Source organism: Staurois parvus, unplaced genomic scaffold, assembly GCF_062004578.1.
Source record: "Staurois parvus isolate SC_StPar_1 unplaced genomic scaffold, SC_StPar_1.0 ptg000647l, whole genome shotgun sequence".
NCBI classification, from domain to species: Eukaryota; Metazoa; Chordata; class Amphibia; order Anura; family Ranidae; genus Staurois; species Staurois parvus.
Window position 1 is genome coordinate 696,632 of NW_028318443.1, and position 24,523 is coordinate 721,154.

Genomic DNA, 24,523 nt, shown 5'->3' on the forward strand with positions numbered 1-24,523 from the left:
AAAGGCTTTTGTCTCAGGGATCATTACACGTGTGCTAGAAGAGAAGTCCTTTTAGCTTCTATTCCAACCTTTTTACGGTTCCCAAATGGACATGTCTAGCCTGTTCTGGACTTCAAGGCTCTCAACAAGTTCCTGAAGGTACAAAATTTAGGATAGAGTCCACTAATTTTGGTGATTGCTTCACTTCATCAGGGGGACTTCTGGCATTGATGGATATCAAGGATGCTTTGGTTCCAATGTCTGGAGTACTTCAGGCTAGCCCTTGACATGGCACAGGCAAAGGTACTGCTCCTGCAGGACAAGTGCCTGTACCTTTTGATCCTAGTTGGAGTCCCTAAGGTCGTTGGAAAGTTCTTTGATTCGGGTTTGTATTGATGGTTCTGGGGAAGATGGTAGCCACCTTTAATTCGGTCCTACATGCAAAGTTTCTTTCCAGAGCTTTACAACTTAATATCCTGTTGGTCTGGAACAAGTGTCAGGAGCCCTTGGATTGGCCAAGGCACCTGACTCCCAAGACCAGGTTGGTTCTGAAATGGTGGAATTCCACCAGATGCTGGATACTTTCTTCCTTCTGATTACTTGAAAGGTCTTATAACGGATGCCAACTTGTCGGGCTGGGGAGGTGGTCTGAAGAACCTCTCAGGTCAGGGAGCATGGCATCAGAGGAGCTGAAGTCATCTATCAAGATCCTGGAACTTCAAGCTTTTCAGCTGGTTCGCTCACACCGTCTGTCTGCCTTCAGGGTCTCCCTGCTGGGGTGTAGTTGGCCAATGCCATTGCAGTGTCATACATATCAGCCGTCAAGGAGGAACAAGAAGTTGTGCCACTCAGAAAGAAGTGGACCTGATCTTGTCCTTGGCAAAACATTGCAATCTGGCCCTCTCCATTGTGTACATTTCCAGCGTGGAAAATTAGCTGGCAGATTTTCTTAGCTGTCATCAGTTGAATCTGAAAGAATGGGCCCTTCACCTGGAGGTGTTAGCAGAGGTTTGTCTGTGTTGGGATATGATGGATGTGGATCTCTTGGTGTCCAGATTCAGCAACAAGCTAGATAGGTTTGTGGCCGGGGATCCACAAGCGCTTGCGGAGACCCCTCGGGATCAGTTTTCCCTGATCTATGACTCCCCTCCACTGCAGCTTGTTGTACAGGATAAAGGTGGAGGACATTCTGGTGATTCTTATTGCACCAACTTGGCCAAGAAGTGTGTGGACATCACAAATCTCTTGGCAGATGAGCCATGGATTCCTCCAGATCAGCCAGACTTGCTGTCACAGGGTCAGATCTTCCATCCTTCTTTACAGTCGCTGGCTTTGACAGTGAGAGCACAGTATGGTGTCCACACGGTGTGTGGACATCACAAATCTCTTGGTAGATGAGACATGGATTCCTCCAGATTTACTGTCACAGGGTCAGATCTTCCATCCTTCTTTACAGTCACTGGCTTTGACAGTGAGAGCACAGTATGGCGCAAAATGTAAATCAGATGCTAAAAATTACAGTAGTGCACCCAAATAATTCATAAGTCCATAAATAGTCCATCAAGGGTTGAGGATGTATCAACTCTGTACACTAGCTGCAGATCCTCACAAAGAAAGAAATGTCTGTATGAAATAGAAAAATACGCCAGACTAACTGTAGTATATGGATGACATTTTAATGAATAAAAAAGACAAGCAGCAACGCAAACCGAGGGAAGAGCAGCGCTCATGAAAGATCATAGGCAGCTTCAAAAGATGTTCAGGGGAGGACACGCTGATCTATGGATGGAGCCTGTGGCACCTCCAGAAGCCAAAGGATGTAAGGGAACTGGCAAGCAGGGCCATCTGTGGAACACGGGACACTGTGGAGTTGATTTACTAAAATTGGAGAGTGAAAAATCTGTTGCAGCTCTGCATAGAAAGCAATCGGCTTCCAGGTTTTTTTTCCCAAAGCTTAATTGAACAAGCTGAATTTAGAAGCTGTTTTGCTACCATGCACAGCTGCACCAGATTTTGCACTCTCCAGTTTCAGTAAATCAGCCGCTTTTGTGTGCGTCCAGTAGCGAACACCGCAGGTAATCATTGGATGCGCAGACAACCACGAATACAGTTGCAAGAAAAAGTATGTGAACCCCTTGGGATTACGTGGAGTTTTGCATGAATTGGGCATAAAATGTGCCCTGAACGTCATCTAAGTCACAACAATAGAAGAACACAGTCTGCTGAACATAATACTACACAAACATTAGATGTTGCCATGGTTTAATTGCACATAACATGTAAACATTCACAGTGCAGGGAGGAAAAAGTATGTGAGGCCCTAGCTTAATGACTTCTCCCAGAGCTAATTGGAGCCAGGAGTGAGCCAACCTTGACTCCAATCAGTGTGATGATATTGGATGTGTTGCTGACAGCTGTCCTGCCTTTAAAAAACACACACCTGTTTTGGCTTTACTGGTTTCAAGAAGCACTGTCTGATGTGAACCATGCCTCACAGAAAAGAGCTCTCAGAAGACCTACGATCAAGAATTGTTGACTTGCATGAAGCTGGAAAGGGTTACAAAAGTATCTCCAAAAGTCTTGATGTTCATGTGTCCACGGTAAGACAGACTGTCTACAAATGGAGAAAGTTTAGCACTGTTGCTACTCTCCCTAGTTGTGGTCGTCCTGTAAAAATGACTGCAAGAGCACAGCGCAGAATGCTGCATGAGGTAAAGAAGAATCCCAGAGTGTCAGCTAAAGACCTACAGAAATCTCTGGCACATGCTAACATTTTTGTTGACACATCTACAATAAGGAAAACATTAAACAAGAATGGAGTACATGGGAGGACACCACGGAGGAAGCCATTGCTGTCCAAAAAGAATATTGCAGCACGTTTGAAGTTTGCAAAAGAGCACCTGGATGTTCCACAGCACTACTGGCAAAATATACTGTGGACAGATGAAACCAAGATTGAGTTGTTTGGGAAGAACACACAACACTATGTGTGGAGAAAAAAGGCACAGCACACCAACATCAAAACCTCATCCCCACTGTAAAACATGGCGGAGGGAGCATCATGGTTTGGGGCTGCTTTGCTGCCTCAGGGCCTGGACGGATTGTTGTCATTGATGGGAAAATGAATTCCAGAGTTTATCAAGACTTTTGCAGGAAAACACACGACCATCTGTCCGCCAACTGAAGCTCCGCAGAGGATGGGTGATGCAACAGGACAATGACCCAAAGCATACAAGTAATTCAACAAAACAATGGCTGCAACAGCACAGAATACGCCTTCTGGAGTGGCCCAGTCAGAGTCCTGACCTCAACCCGATTGAAATGCTGTGGCATGACCTTAAGAGAGAAATTCAAACCAGACATCCCAAGACTACTGCTACACTGAAACAGTTTTGTGAAGAGGAGTGGTCCAAAATTACTCCAGATCGTTGTGCGGGTCTGATCTGCAACTACAGGAAACGTTTGGTTGAGGTTATTGCTGCCAAAGGAGGGTCAACCAGTTATTAAGTCCAAAGGTTCACATACTTTCTCCTCCCTGCACTGTGAATGTTTACATGTTATGTGCAATTAAACCATGGCAACATCTAATGTTTGTGTAGTATTATGTTCAGCAGACTGTGTTCTTCTATTGTTGTGACTCAGATGACGTTCAGAGCACATTTTATGCCCAACTCATGCAAAACTCCACGTAATCCCAAGGGGTTCACATACTTTTTCTTGCAACTGTAGCTGTGGCCATCGGCAACCTGCCATTATAGTGGAAAAAAAAAAAAAAGTTTCTGTTGCTACAATTTACACTGACCTTAAATGTGAATGTAGCCGTGGTCATCCATATACTACAATTGTGCTGGTTTTGACAGCATGGCTGTCGAAGCCTAAGTCCTGAGTGAGAGAGGTGTTTCTGACTCTGTTATCCCTACCCTTCTTAACCTCCCTAGCGGTCTGATTATGTCAGTATTTCTGTGCTCAAAGCGGTACATTTTTTTGCATGGAAATATGTATTTTTTTTATTGTAGGCCTGTAATTCTTAGGAATAACTCACTGATATCTGTCTGAACAAGAGTCTAGTAAACATCCCGGGTATGATAAAATTTGAAACACAAAATCATAAATTATAATTTAATAAATAATCATAAAAAATAATAATATAATAATAATAAATTTAATTCAATAATATAATCAAACCAAAAACACTGAAATGTGAAATATAGCGCCAAGTTCGCACATCGCTGAGCTCAGTCGCAGAATCGTTTTCAGTGTCTGATGAGGAATTTCCCCCACGAATCATTATCACTCAATTCTGCAAGTGGTTCTGATTTACTATCGCTGTTCTCTAGCCGGTCTAAAACCGCTTTTGACCTAAAGGGACGCTTTTTGGATGCCATGGACGTTTCTCAGTTTCCAGGCAGAAAGAACAGTAAAAATGCAGGCAGGGCGCCGGACAAAACACTCGGGACAAAATGTATGTGAAATGGTTTGATACAGGAATGTTATACTATGTGATTTTAGAGTATTGAGTAATGTCACTTTTAAAATTTTCAAATTTCCCACCAGTTCCGTCCCCCGTACATCCCGACGTTGCAGGGACCGGAACTCGGAGGACAGATGCCGGCGTTGGCCGGAGGACATTGCCAGGGACACTGCAGGGAGGACATCGCGGGAGCGCAGGACAAGGTAAGTGAAGAAGAGATCCCGGAGCAATGCTGCAGTGTATTCCCGAGTGTAGCTCGGGGTTACCGCTTGTGGTGCTGAAACTTTACCCCGAGCTACACTCGGGAATACCTCCAGGGGGGGTTAAGGCAAGAATGTTGACATCCAGGAAGGTGTATCATCGTACATGGAAGGATTATTATTCCTGGTGTTAGGCTCCTAAGTATCATTCCCAACAGTATGTCATGGGGTGAATCTTGGCTTCTCTCCAATCTGCTGTGTCTCTATGTTTAGGTACCACAAAAGGGCAGAGCTCGACCTTGGCCATTCTTTTCAGAGACCTATCATATCTAAATCTTTGGTAAAAGCCTCTGTAAAGGGAATGTTCCTCCTGTGCAGACGTCTTTTGTATCAGTGGGACCTTAATTTGGTCTTGTCTGTTTTGCAGACTTCACCTTTTGAACCTCTCAGAGAGATGACTTTGTCGCAGCTTGCATGCAAGACTGTCTTTTTGTTGCCATTACTTTGGGACTCAGAGTTGACTGTGCTCTCCTGCAAGGAACGATTCATGGCTCTCCAGCAGGATAAAGTGGTGTTGAGGCCTTGGTCCTTTTTTGTTTTGTTTTGGGTGTTTATTTTTTTTTTTTTTTAAACGTTAGGTACTCTACCTGAATCAGGACATTGTGTTGCCCTGATCTAAAGAATCCTAAAGAGAAGGTGCTTCACTTTTTGTATGTTGTTCAAGCTATTAGAATTGATCTGAAGTCTATATCTTCATGTCAGCGCCTAGGTTTGTTTGTCTGGAAGGTGTTTGCAAGGATCAGGCTGCTTTTCAGTCCTGCTGTTTCTAGGTGGATTCTTCTGTTTATTTTTCAGGCCTGTGATATTCTAGGCAAGGTTCCTTCTTTTTCCCAATCAAGGCCTATTCCACCAGGAATGTCAATTCTTCCTGAACTTTTAAGCCTCCAGCTTCTGTTCAGGTTTGTAAGGCTGCTTCTTGATCTTCTTGTCACACGTTTACTAAGGTCTACCAGGTCAAAGTCTATGCCTCCGTGGACACCAGTTTGGGGTGAGAGGTCTTGCAGGCTGCCTTGTAATGGGTTTTTTTCCCCTATTCTGTTTTTGGTTTTGGGCGTGTCAACCTTGTTGCTATGTTGTCCATCATGTTCAGTGCTTTGGGGCATCGTAAGTAATCATGAGTATGAAGTGTCCTTGTGATGTAAACCAAAAAGATGTTACAGGTAAAACAAAAATCCAAATTTACGAGTTATTTTTTTTTTTTTTGCCCCATGTAGCTTCTCAGATGGAGAAACCACAAGGTGGTGTCACAGAGAAATACCCAGCTGCAGAGAAGGCAGAAGCCGGACAGGGTGAAGCAGCAAGAGGTATTTCATAGTATACAAGTTGTATGGGCAGACGCATGGCTGAGCCTCTATGCTAAATGAGAAATAATTTATGTCCTTGTCTTCCAGGAGCAGAGGAGCTGAAGCTGGAGAGGGAGACTCTGAAAGATGGCAATCCCACCAACCAGCGGGAAGAGACCAGGAACAGCAATGGGACGAAAGAGCAGGGGCGACCAGAGAGACCCCGCTTTATGTTTAACATTGCCGATGGGGGATTCACAGGTAGGTATAAAATGAAGAAGGTCTGAGAGGAATAAAAGTGGCATGGATTAGTAATAGGTAAAGATGAGGAACATGTATGTCATATCTTCCACCTTCTGTCATCCTCAGAACTTCACACTTTGTGGCAGAATGAGGAGCGTGCTGCCATCTGTTCCGGGAGACTCAATGAGATCTGGCATCGTCGTCATGACTACTGGCTACTGGCTGGGATTGTAGTGTATCCTTGCTTGTCTTGTATATCGTTATCCATTCTGTATTTAAAAATAAAACTAATGAAAATTTGCATAATGAAAGTGAAGAATGTTTGTATGTGGCTAGATAATTTTTCAACTGTGCATTCTCTTTACTTCTTTTTTTTTTTTTTGGGGGGGGTGTCTCCTCTCTCTTTTTATCTGTTTTGTCTTTTTTCTTCCTTTCACCATCATTTCCATCATTCCTTTTCCTATATTTCTCACTCTTTTCAGTTCTTTGTCTCCTTTCTGTTCTTTTCTTGTATCATTCCTTTCATTCTCCTCTTCTTTTACCTCCTTTTTAATTGTCCTTTCTCTATTTCCTTGTCCTTTCTCACTTTATCCTTTGCTGTTCCTTTCCTTTCTCCATTTTTTTTTCCTTTTTCCCAACTTTTTTTCCCACTTTTTTTTTTCTTCCTTTTTTCCTTCACCCCCCCCCTTTTTTTTCCCTTCTTCCTCCCTCCTTTTTTTCTTCCCCCCCCTCTTTTTTCCTTTTTTCCCTTTTTTATTTTTTCCCCCTCCCCCCCCTTTTTTTCCCTCCCCCCCTTTTTCCCCTGTTCTTTTTTTCTCTCCCCCCCCCCTATTTTTTTCCTTTTTGTTTTTTCCCTTTTTTTTTTTTGTTTTCCCCTTTTATTTTTTTTTCCTTTTTATCTTCTATCCTCTTCCCCTTTCTCTTTTACTTTTTCCTTCTTCCTTTTTCTCTTCCCTGTTCCTCGTCCTTTTTTCCCTTTTTTTTTTTTTTTTTTTTATCTTCTGTCCTCCTTCCCTTTTTCTTTTTACTTTTTTCTTCTTCCTTTTCTCCTTCCTTTTTTCTCTTCCCTGTTCCTTGTCCTTTTTTGTTTTTTTCCTCTCCTCCTTTCTTCCCCTCTTTTCTATTTTTCTATTTTTCTTTTTCTTCTCTGCATTTCCCAGATTCTTTGTTCACCACTTTGAGTCCCATTGTGACTTTTCAGCATTTTGTTTGTTCTCCTTAACCCTTGCTCAGACACGGTTATGCAAGGTGGCAGGACCTCCAGAATGACTCTCCGTATGCTATCATTAATGAGCCATTTAAATCTGAAGCCAACAAGGGCAACTTCCTAGAGATGAAGAATAAGTTCTTGGCTAGACGCTTCAAGGTGTGCACTTCCTGAATTTCTTCTCAGCAATCTTCATTTTATCATAGTCTGGTATATTCACCAGTCCATCCACCTCTTTATCATCACTTTCATGGGAACAATTACAGGATAACACCCACCTCTAAGCGTACATTATCACCCCACAGCATTATTAGACCATTCAGCTTAGAAAAATCATTTTTTTCCCCCCTAATATGTTTTTTTTTCCCCCAAAAAAATAAATCTTGTTTCTAAAGTGTTAAGAGAGACTAGTTAATATCTTTCTATCTAATAAAAGGGGAAATATTCAGGACTATGATGTGAAGCTCTGTGGCTACTGTACTGTTAAGTAAGGGAACTTGCTGTGTAGGTTTGAGTGACAGATTTACTTTAACAGGAATTCATCAACCTGTAACTTTGGTTTAACCTTAACCACTTCCCATCCGGCTGCTTTATATAAACGGCCGGACGGTGGCAGTCCAGGGGCGGGTTGCCATTCATAAACGGCACCCGCCATTTTGGATTGTGCACGCTCCCTAGGAGCGCGCGGCACCGCGATCCGGTGCCCGCTGTGTTCTCCGGACACATCGGAACACCAATCGCTGTACGAGACCTCTGTGTGAGGTCCCGATCATGTGATCACCAATTGGCCAATCAGTGATCAAATGAATAGGTGTAATCAAGATGTCACTTCTGACATCATTGCTTACTACGTGTGACATCTGTGAATGATCACAGAGGTCACATGGTACAGGGCTATTCACAACCATGTGACAAGCTGTGACCAATCACAGCTCACACAGTATTTCTCAATGTCTGCAAGAATGCAGCCAGAGAGAAGGAGAAATGATTGCTTTTACAGCCTTTATGGGTGTAAAAGCAATCAGTGTAAAAAAAAAAAAAAACAATAATATAAAAAAAAAATATAAAAATGTAGAAAATGATTTTTTTTTTTAATTTATAATGTTTGGTTATAAACTAATTTGTGTTATTTTTATTTACTAAAAATATAACTGAATACATTTTGGCCAAGATTTATGAAGAAAGATTATTTATTTGCAAAATTTTATACGAAAAACACTTTTTTTCAAACTTTTTGGACATTTTCGTTTATATAGCAAAAAAATAAAAATCCCAGTGGTGAATAAATACCACCAAAATAAAGTTTTATCTGTCTCAAAAAGTGTTGCCATTCAAAGTGTGATAGTGCTGAAAGCTGAAAATTGGCCTGGACAGGACGGGGGTGAACGTGTCCGGACATGAAATGGTTAAAGGATCTGTACTGTAGACGCAGAGGACACATGAGCAGTCACCAGTATTGCCTGTGGTCTCACTGCAGCTGCTCTTTCCGCCATTACTGACAACCTATGTCTCGTTCTGCACTGTTTCTGTCTAGGCAGCCATTTGAAAGAGATAGGGTTTTACTTTGTCATATCACAGCTTTTCTCTGTTTACTGGTGACCCAATGACTGAGGAAGACGAGGAGTATGCCTTTTCTCCTCTGTCTTCCTCGCTTGAAGGTCATCGGATGATTCTGACCACACCAACTTACCCAAAGAGAATAGGTTGCGCAGACCTCATCAATCAAGACTTTTCCAGACTTGTCGCGCTGTTTGATATTTCCATCCTGCTTTACTGTTTCAGGCTTGTTGATGGCATGGCTGTGGAAGCGCACATCCTAAGGAACAACGGTGTTTCTGACGCTGTAATTCTTTCCCTTCTCAGTGCAAAGAAGTTGAACTTCAGGAAGGTGTACTACTGTACATGGAAGGCTTATTTTGCCTGACGTGAGGCTCTCAAGTTTCATCCTCAGCAGTACGTCATGGGCCCATTTTCGCTTTTCCAGTTTGGAGTACCATCAAGGGCAAGATCTCTGCCTTGACAGTTCAGTTTCAGAGACCTATAGCATGCATCTTATTCCTTGGTTAACCTCCCTGGCGGTATTCCCGAGTGTAGCTCGGGGTAAAGTTTCAGCACCACAAGCGGTAACCCCCGAGCTACACTCGGGAATACTATGCAGCGTTGCTCCGGGATCCCTTCTGCTCCTACCTTGTCCTGCGCTTCCACGATGTGTCCCCTGCGGCGTCCCCGGCCATGTCCTCTGACCGATGCCGGCATCTGTCTTCCGGGTTGCGATCCATGCGAGCGTCGGGATGTATGGGGGACGGAACTGGTGGTAAATTTAAAAGTGTCAAAAAGTGACATTCACTATGTAACGGAACCGGACCCCGACTGCGCTAGGGTATTTCTGTTAAACTTCCCTGTCCAAACACAGATCCACAGACACCACCGTGACCATACAGTAAATAGACAGCACCAGGCTTCTTAAGACAGGAAGTCAACTGCTTTATTTTAACACAAACACAAGATATATACACAGGGCAGGGAAATACAACCAGTAACAGGAAACACATCAGCAGGCAGTCCCATCAGGGGGAAGGGCTGCCGGAAATACCCCCACCAAACCAAGACACACAATAGAACAATGGGATACACCACATGGCAGTAGACAATACAGGAACACATACATCCCGTAACAGTTTGCTGCCAAGCAAGACACAATAGAACAATGGAACAACCATGTGGCAATAAACAATGAACAACCCCCACACCCCACCTATACATGTCCACACAATACTAGGACATTCCACCCTGTACCCCTAACAGGCACAGGGTGACTCACACATAATGGGAATATGGGGAGCGGAGACGGGTCCCCCCACCCCCAAAAGTCACTCCCTTCACACACCTAAATACACTAAAATCACATAGTAAAACATTACTGTATCAAACCATTTCACATACATTTTGTCCTGAGTGCCTTTAGGTCCAAAGCAGTTTTAGACCGGCTAGAGAACAGCGATAGTAAATCAGAACCACTTGCAGAATTGAGTGATAATGATTCGTGGGGGAAATTCATCATCAGACACTGAAAACGATTCTGCGACTGAGCTCAGTGATGTGCGAACTTGGCGCTATATTTCACATTTCAGTGTTTTTGGTTTGATTATATTATTGAATTTAATTTATTATTATATTATTATTTTTTATGATTATTTATTAAAGTATAATTTATGATTTCATGTTTCAAATTTTATCCTCCCCGGGATGTTTACTAGACTCTTGTTCGGACAGATTTCAGTGAGTTATTCCTAAGAATTACAGGCCTACAATAAAAAAAATACATATTTCCATGCAAAAAAATGTACCGCTTTTGAGCATAGAAATACTGACATAATCAGACCGCTAGGGAGGTTAAAAGCCTTTGTGCAGAGTATCATTTAGATTGTTTGTTTCACCTGTGCGACCTCCTTTGACTACTTTGGGGTTTATTTACTAAACCTGGAGAGTGCAAAATCGGGCTCCGTTCTGCATAGAAACCAATCGGCTTCTAACCTCCGCTTGATCAAGTAAGCTTTGGCAATAAAAACTGAAAGCTGATTGGTTTCTATGCTTTTGCACTCTCCCGCTGTAGTAAATAAACCCCCTTGGGTCCTTAATCTGGTGTTATCTGTTTTACAGACTTCTCCATATGGGCCAAAAAGGGGTCATTTGGGGGATATCTGTACTGTCCTGACATTTGGGGGATATCTGTACTGTCCTGACATTTGGCGGATATCTGTACCGTTCTGACATTTGGGGGGTATCTGTACCAATCTGACATTTGGGGTTATCTGTACCGTTCTGACATTTGGGGGATATCTGTCCTGTCCTGACATTTGGGGGATATCTGTATTGTCCTGACATTTGGGGGATATCTGTATTGTCCTGACATTTGGGGGATATCTGTACCGTTCTGACATTTGGGGGATATCTGTACCGTTCTGACATTTGGGGGATATCTGTACTGTCCTGACATTTGGGGGATATCTGTACTGTCCTGACATTTGGGGGATATCTGTACCGTTCTGACATTTGGGGGATATCTGTACCGTTCTGACATTTGGGGGATATCTGTACCGTTCTGACATTTGGGGGATATCTGTACTGTCCTGACATTTGGGGGATATCTGTACCGTTCTGACATTTGGGGGATATCTGTACCGTTCTGACATTTGGGGGATATCTGTACTGTCCTGACTTTTGGGGTATATCTGTACCGTCCTGACATTTGGGGGATATCTGTACCGTTCTGACATTTGGGGGATATCTGTACTGTCCTGACATTTGGGGGATATCTGTACTGTCCTGACATTTGGGGGATATCTGTACTGTTTTGACATTCTTGGACCTCAAGAAATTAGATTGGCCGTCAGTACTTCAGGATTGATCAATTTTCAGATCTATACCATAGTTTGTGAACTCTATAACTTTCCTACAGACTAAATAATAAACACTGATTTGGGTTTTTTTCACCAAAGAAATGTAGCAGAATACATCTTGGCCTAAATTTATGAAGAACAATTATTTATTTTCAAAGTTTTCGAGTGTTTTTTATTTATTTTTTATTGCTTCTTTCATGCAGGATTATTTTTTTTTTGGCTGTTTTTACTTGGCGTGCAATGTTTTAGAATTTGTTGCACTCTCCTGTAGGAAGCTTTTTCTCATTCTTCATCAAGATAAGGTGGTGGTGAGGCCTCTGTCCTCCTTTTTATACGTAAGGTGGTTTCCTCATTCCACCTGAATCTGGACATTTTGTTGTCATCTTTATATCCTAATGTAAACATCTTAAAGTGGAACTTTACACTCTCAATCAACGCCGACTATTTTAAATCTTTATGCTGCTAGCACAAGTAAATGGATAGGAAGGTATATCATATACAGGGGCGGACTGACAACTCATGGGGCCCCCAGGCAATAGGGGATCATGGGGCCCCTGTATCCTTGCCCAAACTCAGTGCCCGAGTTTCCAAATGGTCAGTCCGCCCCTGCTCATATACTTGTTTTAAACGGTTTTCTTTTACATTTCATTAGGTACTTTCTAATTTCCATGCCTAGGCAAATTATGTCATACATCCCAGGAGTCTTGAGGAGGGGATTTTTCAGCTAAGCATACCCTCCTGCTTGTATGCATGAACTAAGAGCAGATGGATTCCAGGAAGTGATTGTTACATGAATCGTCTGCCCTTATTCAAGATGGCCACGGCCATAAATGCTAAGGGGGTGTTTTTCTTAGTGATTTCTTAGCAAAATAAAGCATGGAGACATGGATGGATGGGGAAGTTTGCTTTGGATATTACAAATAAATTAGATATCGCTTTTGGTTTGTGGTGCTCAGATACAGTGAAGAACCGCTTTAATCGCTTTAGATCCACCCCATAGCCGAAATACTGCTACAGGGTGGCAGCTGTGTGCAAAATCACATGTGTATATATACGTGATTTTCCATTTCTGGGTAGGGGGCGCACGCGCCCTACCTGCGCCGCAATTTGCGGTTGTGGTTGTCAATCACCGGGTCCCGGACGGTGATTACTCACCGGTGCCCGGTGATTGCTGAAGATCTCCGACGGGGGGAGAACTGTTAGTAAACAAAACAGTTCTCTGCCCTGTTAGCCCCTGTCAGCTCCTGCACACTGCTTTGCATGGCTGTGCACAGCACAGCCATGGAAAGCAGTGTGCTTACAGTGAAGCACAAACAGAACGTGATGTAAAACCGCACACAGTTAACCCTTTGATCATCCCATGTTAACCCCTTCCTGCCCAGTGCCATTAGTACAGTGTCAGTGCTTTTTATTAGCACTGATCACTGTATTGGTGTCACTAGGGATTTCAGTGACAGCAAATCAGTTCCCCTCAGTGTCAGAATGCCTGTCACAGTCCCGCTATAAGTCGCTGATCGCCGCCATTACTAGTATAAATTAAAAAAAAAAAAATTAAAAAGCCCAGTGTATATATACCGCCATTTGTAAATGCTATAACGTTCACGTAAACTAATTAATTTACACGTATTGGGATTTTTTTTTAGCAAAGACATGTAGCAGAATACATTTTGGCTTAAATATATGATGAAATTAGTTTTTTAAAATTTTTTTACTGGACATGTTTAATAGCAATAAGTCAAAGATATTGCTTGTGTGCTCAAAATTTGTCTTTTTTTTTTAATAGCGCAAAAAATAAAAACCGCACAGGTGATCAAATACCCCCGAAAGAAAGCTCTGTTCGTGGGGAAAAAAGGACATAAATTTCATTTAGGTGCAGTGTTGCATGACCGCGCAATTGTCAGTGAAAGTAACGCAACGCCGTAATGCAAAAAATGGCCTGGTCAGGAGGGGGGTGGGGGGAATCCTCTGGAGGGCAAGGGGTTAAGAACATTCGCCACCCTTTGGTTGTTGTTTTAAGCTGTAGACGTCTGAGTAGCTCAATTTCAGCAGTCTGACTCCATGTTTGTTTTTCTAAAGGCCCCACTAGTTCTTTATCAACTATTTCTAGGTGGATTTGTCAACTTCTTTCTCAGGCCTGTGATATTGAGGCCAATGTTCCACCTTTCCCAGTCCACCAGGACCGTCGATACTTCCTGGGATATTCAGCATCAAGCTTCTCTTCAAGTTTGTAAGGCTCTTTCCTGGTGTTCTTGTCACAGGTTTTTCTGGGTTGATGTTCATGCCTTTTGTGATCACCAGTTTTTCTGGGTGGATGTTCATGCCTTTTTGTCATCACCAGTTTTTCTGGGTTGATGTTCATGCCTTTTTGTGATCACAGGTTTTTCTGGGTTGATGTTCATGCCTTTTTGTGATAACCAGTTTTTCTGGGTTGATGTTCATGCCTTTTTGTGATCACAGGTTTTTCTGGGTGGATGTTCATGCCTTTTGTGATCACCAGTTTTTCTGGGTTGATGTTCATGCCTTTTGTGATCACCAGTTTTTTTCTGGGTTGATGTTCATGCCTTTTGTGATCACCAGTTTTTTTCTGGGTTGATGTTCATGCCTTTTGTGATCACCAGTTTTTCTGGGTTGATGTTCATGCCTTTTGTGATCACCAGTTTTTGGTGAACGGTCATAGTTGGGTCATTGTACCTGGGTGAGGAAACCTGACTTTTTTTTGGCCAGTGTCCATTCCCTTGAAGCTCACGTCATAACCCAAGTAGTCATACATTTGAATGACCATGTCCTATGATGTACCTGAAAAAAAGGGTTTTATGGGTTAACGAAAAATCCTAATTTTGTTGCTGTCTGTGTTCCCTTTAGGGGGATTTTACTGCCTCTATTTGTATAAGTGACCATCGTCACAGAGAAAATGAGGGGAAATTCAATATTTTAGGGCTGTGTCCAGTACAATAGGTGAGGGTAAATCTTCCAACATCCATTCTGGACAGCAGGAGCCTTTATGAGAGTCAGGGCGGACTGACAACTCGTGGGGCCCCGGGCAATAGGGGATCATGGTCCCCTGTGTCCTTGCCCGCACTCAGAGCACACCCAAAAAATCCTTTAAAAGGTACCAGGGGCATTTCATGGGGCCTCCTGCTGACCCCGGGCCCTTGCGCAGTGCCCGGGTGCTCAAATGGTCAGTCCGCCCCTGATGGGAGTAGACCACTTCTAGCCAATTGGCGCAAAAGAGCATTTTGTAGGGCAAGGTCAATGTGTAGCCAGCCAGATCATTAGCCTTTTCCAGGGCAGTTGCAGGTGATAGTCACATAAGAGCATTTCCCTTCATTCAAGTATTTTCCTTGTTTCCCACTAGCTCCTGGAACAGGCTTTGGTGATCGAGGAGCAGCTCCGCCGTGCCGCCTACCTGAACATGACGCAAGATCCGTCTCATCCAGCCATGGCTCTTAATGCCCGATTCTCGGAGGTGGAGTGTCTGGCAGAGAGCCACCAGCACCTGTCCAAAGAGTCCCTAGCGGGAAACAAGCCTGCCAATGCTGTTCTTCATAAAGGTAAGAGGGAGAGAAGACGACATGGGTGTGTAAAGAGATCTGGTCATCTCTGTGCTCTATAGTGTAGCACAGGCCATAAATCTGTGTAGTACCTTTTGAATTTTAAAGAAATACCCGTTTTTTGTATCATAATTATAACACAACGACAGTTCGGTATTCTAAAAACAAATGTTTCTGTAAAAGAAATCAAAAGAGGGGAGGATGGGTACTCTACGCCTGACTCTAAAATCGAACTCCAACCAACACCTTTTTTTTTTTTCTTTGGACTGAGCGGGGAAGGTTTGAACCTCTGTAAGGGTTTTATTGCTTCTGATTAGGATAGAGATAGACTTTTAACCAGTTGCCGCCCAGCCTGTGGGCAAATGGTGGCCGGGCAAACACTTCATCCCTCCGGGAGGACGCCATATGGCGTCCTTCCCAGATCGCACATTGTGCGTGCCCACAGGGCCGCTCTGCGGTGAGATCTGTCATCGACTGTGTACCTCGGACATGACCAATGACAGATCTGTGTACCAGCCCCGTTGCCAGTACCATGTGACCTGCTGTGACCAATCACAGCAGGCCACAGGACAATTGTATACAATGGTTGGCTTCCTTTCATGCCATCCGTTGTATACAAGTGTGTCTAGCTGTGAATGGTCACAACGATCACATGCACAGGCTGGGCCAATCACAGCCCATCTGTGTCATGTGATTAGCCATGGCCAATCACAGCTAATCACAACACTAAAACCTGAATAAATCGATTTCATTCAGTTAAATGCTTGCTTGTAGCAAAGACATTCTTTGCTATAATCAATCAAATTGTGTAAAAAAATAAAATAAAATAAAAAAATCCTGATCACTTCCCCAAAGTAGTACAATGTTACTATGGTAACATTATACTACTTTGGTCATAGTAAAATATGAAAACAAATCTTAAAAAAAGAAAAACAAATTAAATGTAAAACTGTTTTTTTTTTTTTTTTTCTGTGTACTGTCACCAGTCAGTGACCCTGATCACTGCCATGCCAGTTATATGCTGACACTGTACTGCACTGGTGACAGTATGTAAAAAAAAAAATTGTGAGAATTTTTTTTAACTTCTTAATTTTTCGAAAAATTATGACAAAAAAATTACAACTTCAAAAAACTCGCCACGTGTCTTATGAAATACGTTGGACTGTCTACTTTGCAAAAAGGGGTCATTTGGGGGATATCTGTACTGTCCTGACATTTGGGGGATATCTGTACTGTCCTGACATTTGGGGGATATCTGTACTGTCCTGACATTTGGGGGATATCTGTACTGTTCTGACATTTGGGGGATATCTGTACTGTCCTGACATTTGGGGGATATCTGTACTGTCCTGACATTTGGGGGATATCTGTACTGTTCTGACATTTTCTAAGAAATTAGATTGGCCGTCAGTACTTCAGGATTGATCAATATTCAGATATCTCCCATAGTTTGTGAACTCTATAACTTCCTACAAACTAAATAATAAATACTGATTTGGGTTATTTTCACCAAAGACATGTAGCAGAATACATCTCGGCCTAAATTTATGAAAAACAATTATTTATTTGCAAACGTTTATAACAGAAACAAAAACATGGGGTTTTTTCAAAATGTTTGGTCTTTTTTTTGTTAATTTAGCAAAAAATAAAAACCCCAGCGGTGATTAAATACCACGAAAAGAAAGCTCTAGTTGTGTGAGGAAAATGATAAAATTTTAGTTTGGGTACAGTGTTGTATGACCGCGCAATTGTCATTCAAAGTGTAAGAGCGCTGAAACCTGATAATTGGCCTGGGCAGGAAGGGGGTAAAAGTGCCCAGTATGGAAGTGATTAGAATTTCTTACAACGATGTGCATACATGCGCAGAATACCTTTTTATGGCAGAAGAGACATACAGAGAGTTGTTCTTTAGGGAGATGAGGTATACAAGTAAGCATAAGGGAAAAATAAACTGAACTGAAGTGTGTCAGACAACATCTCACCAATCACTCCAGTACTAGTCTCAGATCTCTTCTTTCCATTCAGTCTTGAACCAGCTGGAGGAACTATTGAGTGACATGAAAGCAGATGTGACCCGCTTGCCAGCCTCCCTCGCCCGCATTCCACCCATTGCCGCCAGACTGCAGATGTCTGAACGCAGCATCCTGAGCCGGCTTGCAAATAAGGGGAATGAGAGCTCAACCCATCCGGTGAGAAACCAGGGCGGGTACTAATGAGAGCAGACGTGACCCTGCTGCTACTCTACAGATGGAAACTAGAAGCACTTTGTTAAGGGAGTCACTTTGGATGGGGGGCCCATGGAACACAGCTCATTTTGGAGAGGTGGGGAGACCCCTGTCTCAGTTCCCCATATCCCTCTTATGTGTAAGTCACCCTGTGCCTGTTAGGGGTACAGGGTGATCTGTCCTAATGTGCGGTGGGTTGTTGATTGTTTAATATAATGTGGTTGCATCCCATTGTTCTATAGTTTTTCTGGCTTGGGAGCAAACTATTATGGGATGTATGTGTTGATGTGTATTAGCTTAGTGGGAGGGGGTGTCTCCAGCAGCCCTCCCTCCTGATGGGACTGTCTGCTGGTGTGAAGTTTGAATATCTGTGTGTCTCTTGTTACTAAATGTAGATTGCCCCGCCCTGTGTCATTATGCAGGGAGGGGGGATTGTCCTCTGAGTGTATATATCTTGTATCTGTGTTCAAATAAACTAGTCTACCTTCTGGCTTACTTCAAATCTGGTGTCTGGATCTTGGGGTAGCAATAGCCAGAGTCACTGGTCTCATGTACCAGAGCCTGAGAAGCAGTTTCTTGACGGAGATACCCAGTCGTGGGTGTCTGGGGTCTGTTACACACTTTGTTTAATAAAAAAAAAAAAAAAAAAAAAGGGTGAGGGAAGTCAGTTTTTTGCTCTATTGATTGAGATTTTAACACTTTGCCAATGTCTCCAAAATGCTTTTTTTGGGTTGCATTTGTATGCGTATCTAAATAAAATTCTCTCTGTTCTCTCAGGTGTTCCCTCCTGGTCCTTATGCCACTCCCCCTTTCTTTGGGGGGCATTTCGCTAGCACCCCACCCACCGTCCCACACACAGGGGCGGGTTATACCCAGATGACCCTTGGGTCCTTTCTGCCAGGTAAGTGTGGCCTTCTCTCTCTGGTTGATTTTTTTCTTTTCTCTGTTCTGTCTACTTATATAAGGTCCGTTCACTGAAGTGTAATGCCTGCAGTCTTATAATAAGTGTATATTACTGGCAGAGAATTACAGTGGTAGAGAGAGGTTAGAATTCACTAAAGGCTTTATACCCGAGATTAACACCTTAACACTTTATATGATGTTTTTTTAATGTAAAAAATTCTACTCAAATTCTGGGGCAGCACAGTGGCTAAATGGTTAGCACTTCCGCCTGGCAGTACTGGGGTCATTGGTTCGAATCCCAGCCACGGCACCACCTGCCTGGAGTTTGCATGTTCTCCCTGTGCCTGCGTGGGTTTCCTCCATGTACTCCGGTTTCCTCCCACACTCCAAAGACATGCTGGTAGGTTAATTGGATCCTGTCTACATTGTCCCTAGTAGGTGTATGTATGAATGTAAGTTAGGGACCTTAGATTGTACACCCCTTGAGGGTTAGGGACCTTAGATTGTACACCCCTTGAGGGTTAGGGACCTTAGATTGTACACCCCTTGAGGGTTAGGGACCTTAGATTGTACGCCCCTTGAGGGTTAGGGACCTTAGATTGTACACCCCTTGAGGGTTAGGGACTGATGTGAATGTACAATATATATGTAAAGTGCTGCGTAAATTGACGGCGCTATATAAGTACCTGAAATAAATAAAACTTATTTGAAGAAAATTTTGCAGAATTGCAAAATATTATAATTTTTTTTTTTGCAAATGGTCGGACCTTGTAGCTCAAGTACACAAATATAGAAGGCAATTTGTGGCTCAGCTCACTGGTACCTGCCTGCCCCAAAAACTCATTTAGTGTTCTGGTTAAAGCGGAGTCTTCATGATTGGGTTCAACAGCAATCTAATCTGACTATTTGGTCTTTTTGACCCTTCCACAGGCAGCTTTGTCTAGATACCCAGGCCACATTTATTAGTGTCAGCATGCATTGGTTACCTCATGAACAACTGTACGACCCATTTGCCTACCTAAATAAATATCTGCTCTGTGTGGTGTTCTGGAATAATTTTTTATAGGCTGACAAAGGTTGTATTTATTTTGTTAGTTGATTAAAAAAATTAATTGATTATTTTAATTTTTTAGAATTACACCCCAAAACACATTCTGTTACTCCTCACAAGTATGGGGACACCCCATGTTTAAGACTTTTTTTTTTCTTCACATCTTAGCCATATAGAGAGGCCTAAAACCTAAGGAAGCACCTTCAGGTGTTCTAGGGGCATACATTACACATCTAATTTCCTGACAAACTATCAGATTTTTGGAAGCCCTGGAGCAACAGTATAGTATATTGTGTGTTCTATGTATGTGTATGTGTATATATATGTATGTGTGTGTGTGTGTGTGTGTGTACATGTTGTAACAGGGTTCGCTCGGCAGTAGGTGTGTGTGACCCCCTGGATGGGTGCACAACACAAAAACACAGGCACAGCACAAAAACAGTGGAGGTGAAAAAACAAAAAGGTGCAGTTTATTTACAATATTTTTACAAGAAAACATCAAACCGAAAAGAAACATCAAATCTAAACCTTGCCAACTTGGCCACTTACTGTACAAATAGCTTCCCTAGCTATCCACTAGGTACAGCCTTATGCTATACCCAGTCCCTGTCAGTTGCAGGCTAGCCACACAGGCCTTTGTCTCACTGCACTCTGATAAGTATGTTGCTCCCCAGTCAGTTCAGGCACAGATCTGGTTCAAGGATGGAGCCACTCCCTAAGCAGGCTGGGAAGTTTTATAGAGGCCTTAATGAGCCCAATACCTTCAGCTGGGCTCATTACCCCACTGCTGAAGGACTCAGCACTTCCCCCTAGTGGAACAAATCCACAGAGTCTATACCTTGGACAAATATATCGTCCATCCAGGACGCAACCAGGTGATTTTACCTGCCGTATGTGTGTATGTATGTATGTATGTATATGTGTGTGTGTGTATATATATATATATATATATATATATGTGTGTGTTTGTGTGTGTGTGTATATATGATATTGAAACACATACTGTTCATTCTTGGACAGGCCAGTGAAAAGACCACTTTACACATCAAAGGAACTCTTTGCTAGGTTAATTTTTTGCAAGGTCACCTTGGCACTCAGGGGCCAACTTTTTACATTTCAAAGGAGGTAATTTGCAAACTTGCAAGGGTGATAAAATGCAGATAGCTCAGTCCTATTCTGGCTTGGTCAATAACACATAGTGTGTGTATATGTGTACAATATTCCTACAACCAGGACAGAAGCACAAAATGACCACATTGTGGAGAGTAAGCCCCCAAGGTATTTTTTAAGAGGCATGGTGAGTCTTTTGAAGACTTCATTTTATTGTGAAAGTTTTTGGAAAGCACGGAAAGAGAATGAAGAAAACATTATTTTTTTTACACCAAGTTGTCACTTTATTAAAATATTTCTCACACGTAGCATGGGCATAATTAGAATTACACCCCAAAACACCATTCTACTGCTCCTCTTGCGTAGGCTTATACCACATATGTGTGACATGTTTTCACTGTCTGGTCTGATTATGCAACACGAAGGCCACAGTTTGGCTTTTACAAATATTTGCGGGCTGAACATAAATCAGTTATTTTATAAATGAATTCATACAATTTATACAATCCCGTCAGAGACTTTCTGCACATCTGTATCCCTATCAGAGCCTTCCCTCACATCCGTTTCCCCATCAGAGCCTTCCCTCACATCTGTGTCCCCATTAGAGACTTTCCACACATCTGTGTCCCCATTAGAGACTTTCCACACATTTGTGTCCGTATCAGTCCTCTTGCACATCTGTGTCTCCATCAGAGCCTTTCCGCACATGTGTCCTCATCAGAGCCTTTCCACATACGTGTCTCCATCAGAGCCTTTCTGCACATCTATGTCCCCATCAGGGCCTTCCACACATCTCTGTTCCTATCAGGGCTTTACACACATCTGTGTCCCCTATCATAGTCTCCTCCATATCTGTGTCCCCCATCAGAGTCTTCCCCATATCTGTGTCCCCACCAGAAGCTCCTGAATACCTGTGTCCTCAGTGTTAGCACTTTTCCAATTGCATTGCCCCCATTTGCCTCTTACAATGCTGTCACTGGCACAGTACAGCTCTCCTGCACCTCCCAGCTCCTGCCCGCTGTTACAGAAGCAGGCTGAATGTGGGAGGGTTGTTTATAAAAAAACATATAAAACAGAAACCAGTGTACTGTAATTGTCACCTCTATAGGAGATCAGGGAATACAGAGTTGTATAGAATCACCTAAAACAGTCCCAGTTCCTGTAAGCCAAGCAAGCCTAGCCTACTGGTACCTGGCTGCCACCAGGAATGCCATGTTTACTGGTCTGGTGTCCTGGAATGTATCTTGGTGGCAGGAATGTACAGAGGAGTCAGTTCAGGCTGCATGCGCAGACATGGTCAGCAAACAGGCAAAGGATTGTTCCAGGCAGCAGGCAGAGACGTGATCAATAAACAGTCCAGGGTTAGTGCAGGCAGAGACAACACTGCACTGGTGTGGCAGTGATCAGGGACACTAAGTGGTGTGGCGGTGACAAGGGACAATATGACTGCTGCAGTGGTGATTAGGGACGCTATCAGTGGGTAGCGATGATTTGGGACACTGAGAGTGTGGTGGTGATTAGGGACACTGTGAGGGGGTGGCAGTGATTAGGGACAGACTGAGTGGGTAGCGGTGATTAGGGACACTGTAAGTAGGTGGCGGTGATTAGGGACACACTGAGTGGGTAGCGGTGATTAGGGACACACTGAGTGGGTAGCAGTGATTAGGGACACACTGAGTGGGTAGCAGTGATTAGGGACACTGAGGGGGTAGCTGTGATTAGGGACACTGTGAGGGGGTAGCTGTGATTAGGGACACTGTGAGGGGGTAGCTGTGATTAGGGACACTGTGAGTAGGTGGCAGTGTTTAGGGACAGACTGAGTAGGTAGCTGTGATTAGGGACAGACTGAGTGGGTAGCAGTGATTAGGGACACTGTGAATAGGTAGCAGTGTTTAGGGACAGACTGAGTGGGTAGCGGTGATTAGGGACACTGTAAGGGGGTAGCTATGATTAGGGACAGACTGAGTGGGTAGCGGTGATTAGGGACACTGTGAGGGGGTAGCTGTGATTAGGGACAGACTGAGTTGGTAGCTGTGATTAGGGACACTGTGAGTAGGTGGTGTTTAGGGACAGACTGAGTGGATGGCGGTGATTAGGGACATTGTAAGTGGGTGCCAGTGATTAGGGACACTGACTGAAAGCACTGGTGTGGTGACATTATACTGTTGTGACGGTGATCAGAGATGCAGTGAAATCAGAGCAGTCAGCCATTGTACTTGATTGCCAACTGACCCTGACCCTTTACTGTAGTGATGGTAACTCCTATACGTCTGTCCTGACCAACACCCTCCAAAGCGCAAATAAAAAGGTAGGGAGACCTGTTTACATTGGTGATCATCTTCATCCTTTGTCCTACTATCTAATATCTTCTTTTTTTTTTTTTCCTCTCTGTCTTCGATCCTCCAGCTTCGAATGGGCCGCCGATCCTAGTAAAGAAAGAGCGAGAGATGGATTTGATGGAAAGGAAAGAAGGAAGATCCGGGGAGGTGATTTGTATCGACGATTGATGCTTCTCCCCGTAATCTTGACATGCTGATGTCCGGAAGATTTTGTTAAGCACTTAAGGGGAAGCCGCTACAGATTAGGACGGCCCGTGGAGACCAAGCGGAAAGACACTTTTGTCGTGATTCAGCCTACATGTTTCCATCAGGATCGCTCATGTTAAAATGCTCTAGGCCTGCACAGAGTGACGGTCTCTTAGGCGGTCCTGTTTTGGTGGGGTGATATCGGACTATAGACTTTTACCCCGCCCCCGAGGAGTAACAAAAATGGCCGAGAGAAACAGCTTTATCCCCCCCTCCCTTTTTGCAAGTGACACAGACAGGAGTAGAAAGTCTGTCCCTCCCCTCGAAGGGTGACACAGACGGCTGCGAGTAATGGTTCTGCCTGTCATGTGACTACACTCTGACGCTATATGAATGAGCAAAGATGATGCTTTATAAAGCCTTTTGTCAGTCTCTCTGTCCCTGTGTCCTCTTGCCTGACTGCTCGCCTTTGTTCTTCTCTGCCGCCGATGTATACCATGTATATAACTCAATAGACACGCAACACATTGCTTTCCGTATAGCACTGCCTGACTTGCAATGCCTAGTGTGGTTCTGTTTTTTCTCATGGTGCGCTTTTGCCTCCTGATGTACATATAAATTATACTTTTTATTTCATTCCGTTGGAGAGAGAGCTGTCTTTTTTTTTTTTTTTTTGTGTGTGTGTGTGTTGGGTCTTTTTAAAAACATGTACTGTATATATTTAAAAAAACAAAAACAAAACCTCTTTTTGCAGTTTGAACTGTTTTCACACAACCTCACCAGACTTTGCCAAAAAATCTGCTTACTCTACACAGGCGATCGCCCTTTCTGCACGGGCACCATTCAGAGAACGTTTCATTTTTTTCAATGAATGCAAAGTGTTCTCTGATTGAATGAGGTGGAGATCATGACGTCACCACCCCACCTTTCCACCTCATTCAATCAGAAAACACTTTGCATTCATTGAAAAAAATGAGAAGCGTTCTCTGAATGGTGCCCGTGCAGAAAGGGCGATCGCCTGTGTAGAGTAAGCAGATTTTTTGGCAATCGCCCTTTCTGCACGGGCACCATTCAGAGAACGTTTCTCATTTTTTTCAATGAATGCAAAGTGTTCTCTGATTGAATGAGGTGGAAAGGTGGGGTGGTGACGTCATGATCTCCACCTCATTCAATCAGAGAACACTTTGCATTCATTGAAAAAATGAGAAACGTTCTCTGAATGGTGCCTGTGCAGAAAGGGCGATTGCCAAAAAATCTGCTTACTCTACACAGGCGATCGCCCTTTCTGCACAGGCACCATTCAGAGAACGCTTCT

At 43.3% G+C, this 24,523-nt stretch overlaps 1 protein-coding gene across 3 annotated transcripts in view; it reads left to right on the forward strand.

Annotated features, from left to right (window-relative positions):
• Positions 1–23,844, forward strand: part of CHD3 (chromodomain helicase DNA binding protein 3) — a 156,347-nt gene extending 132,503 nt beyond the window's left edge. For 2 of the 3 annotated variants that reach the window (XM_089694043.1, XM_089694042.1), the window contains exons 33-40: positions 5,925–6,014; positions 6,102–6,254; positions 6,363–6,471; positions 7,470–7,602; positions 15,199–15,394; positions 17,420–17,583; positions 18,397–18,520; positions 23,090–23,844. In XM_089694043.1, the coding sequence (XP_089550169.1) occupies positions 5,925–6,014; positions 6,102–6,254; positions 6,363–6,471; positions 7,470–7,602; positions 15,199–15,394; positions 17,420–17,583; positions 18,397–18,520; positions 23,090–23,190 (1,070 nt within the window). In that variant the 3' untranslated portion in view covers positions 23,191–23,844. Of the gene's footprint in view, positions 1–4,533; positions 4,677–5,924; positions 6,015–6,101; positions 6,255–6,362; positions 6,472–7,469; positions 7,603–15,198; positions 15,395–17,419; positions 17,584–18,396; positions 18,521–23,089 lie in introns of those variants that run through there. The other variant, XM_089694044.1, reaches the window with a different exon arrangement.
• The last annotated feature ends 679 nt before the right edge of the window (positions 23,845–24,523 follow it).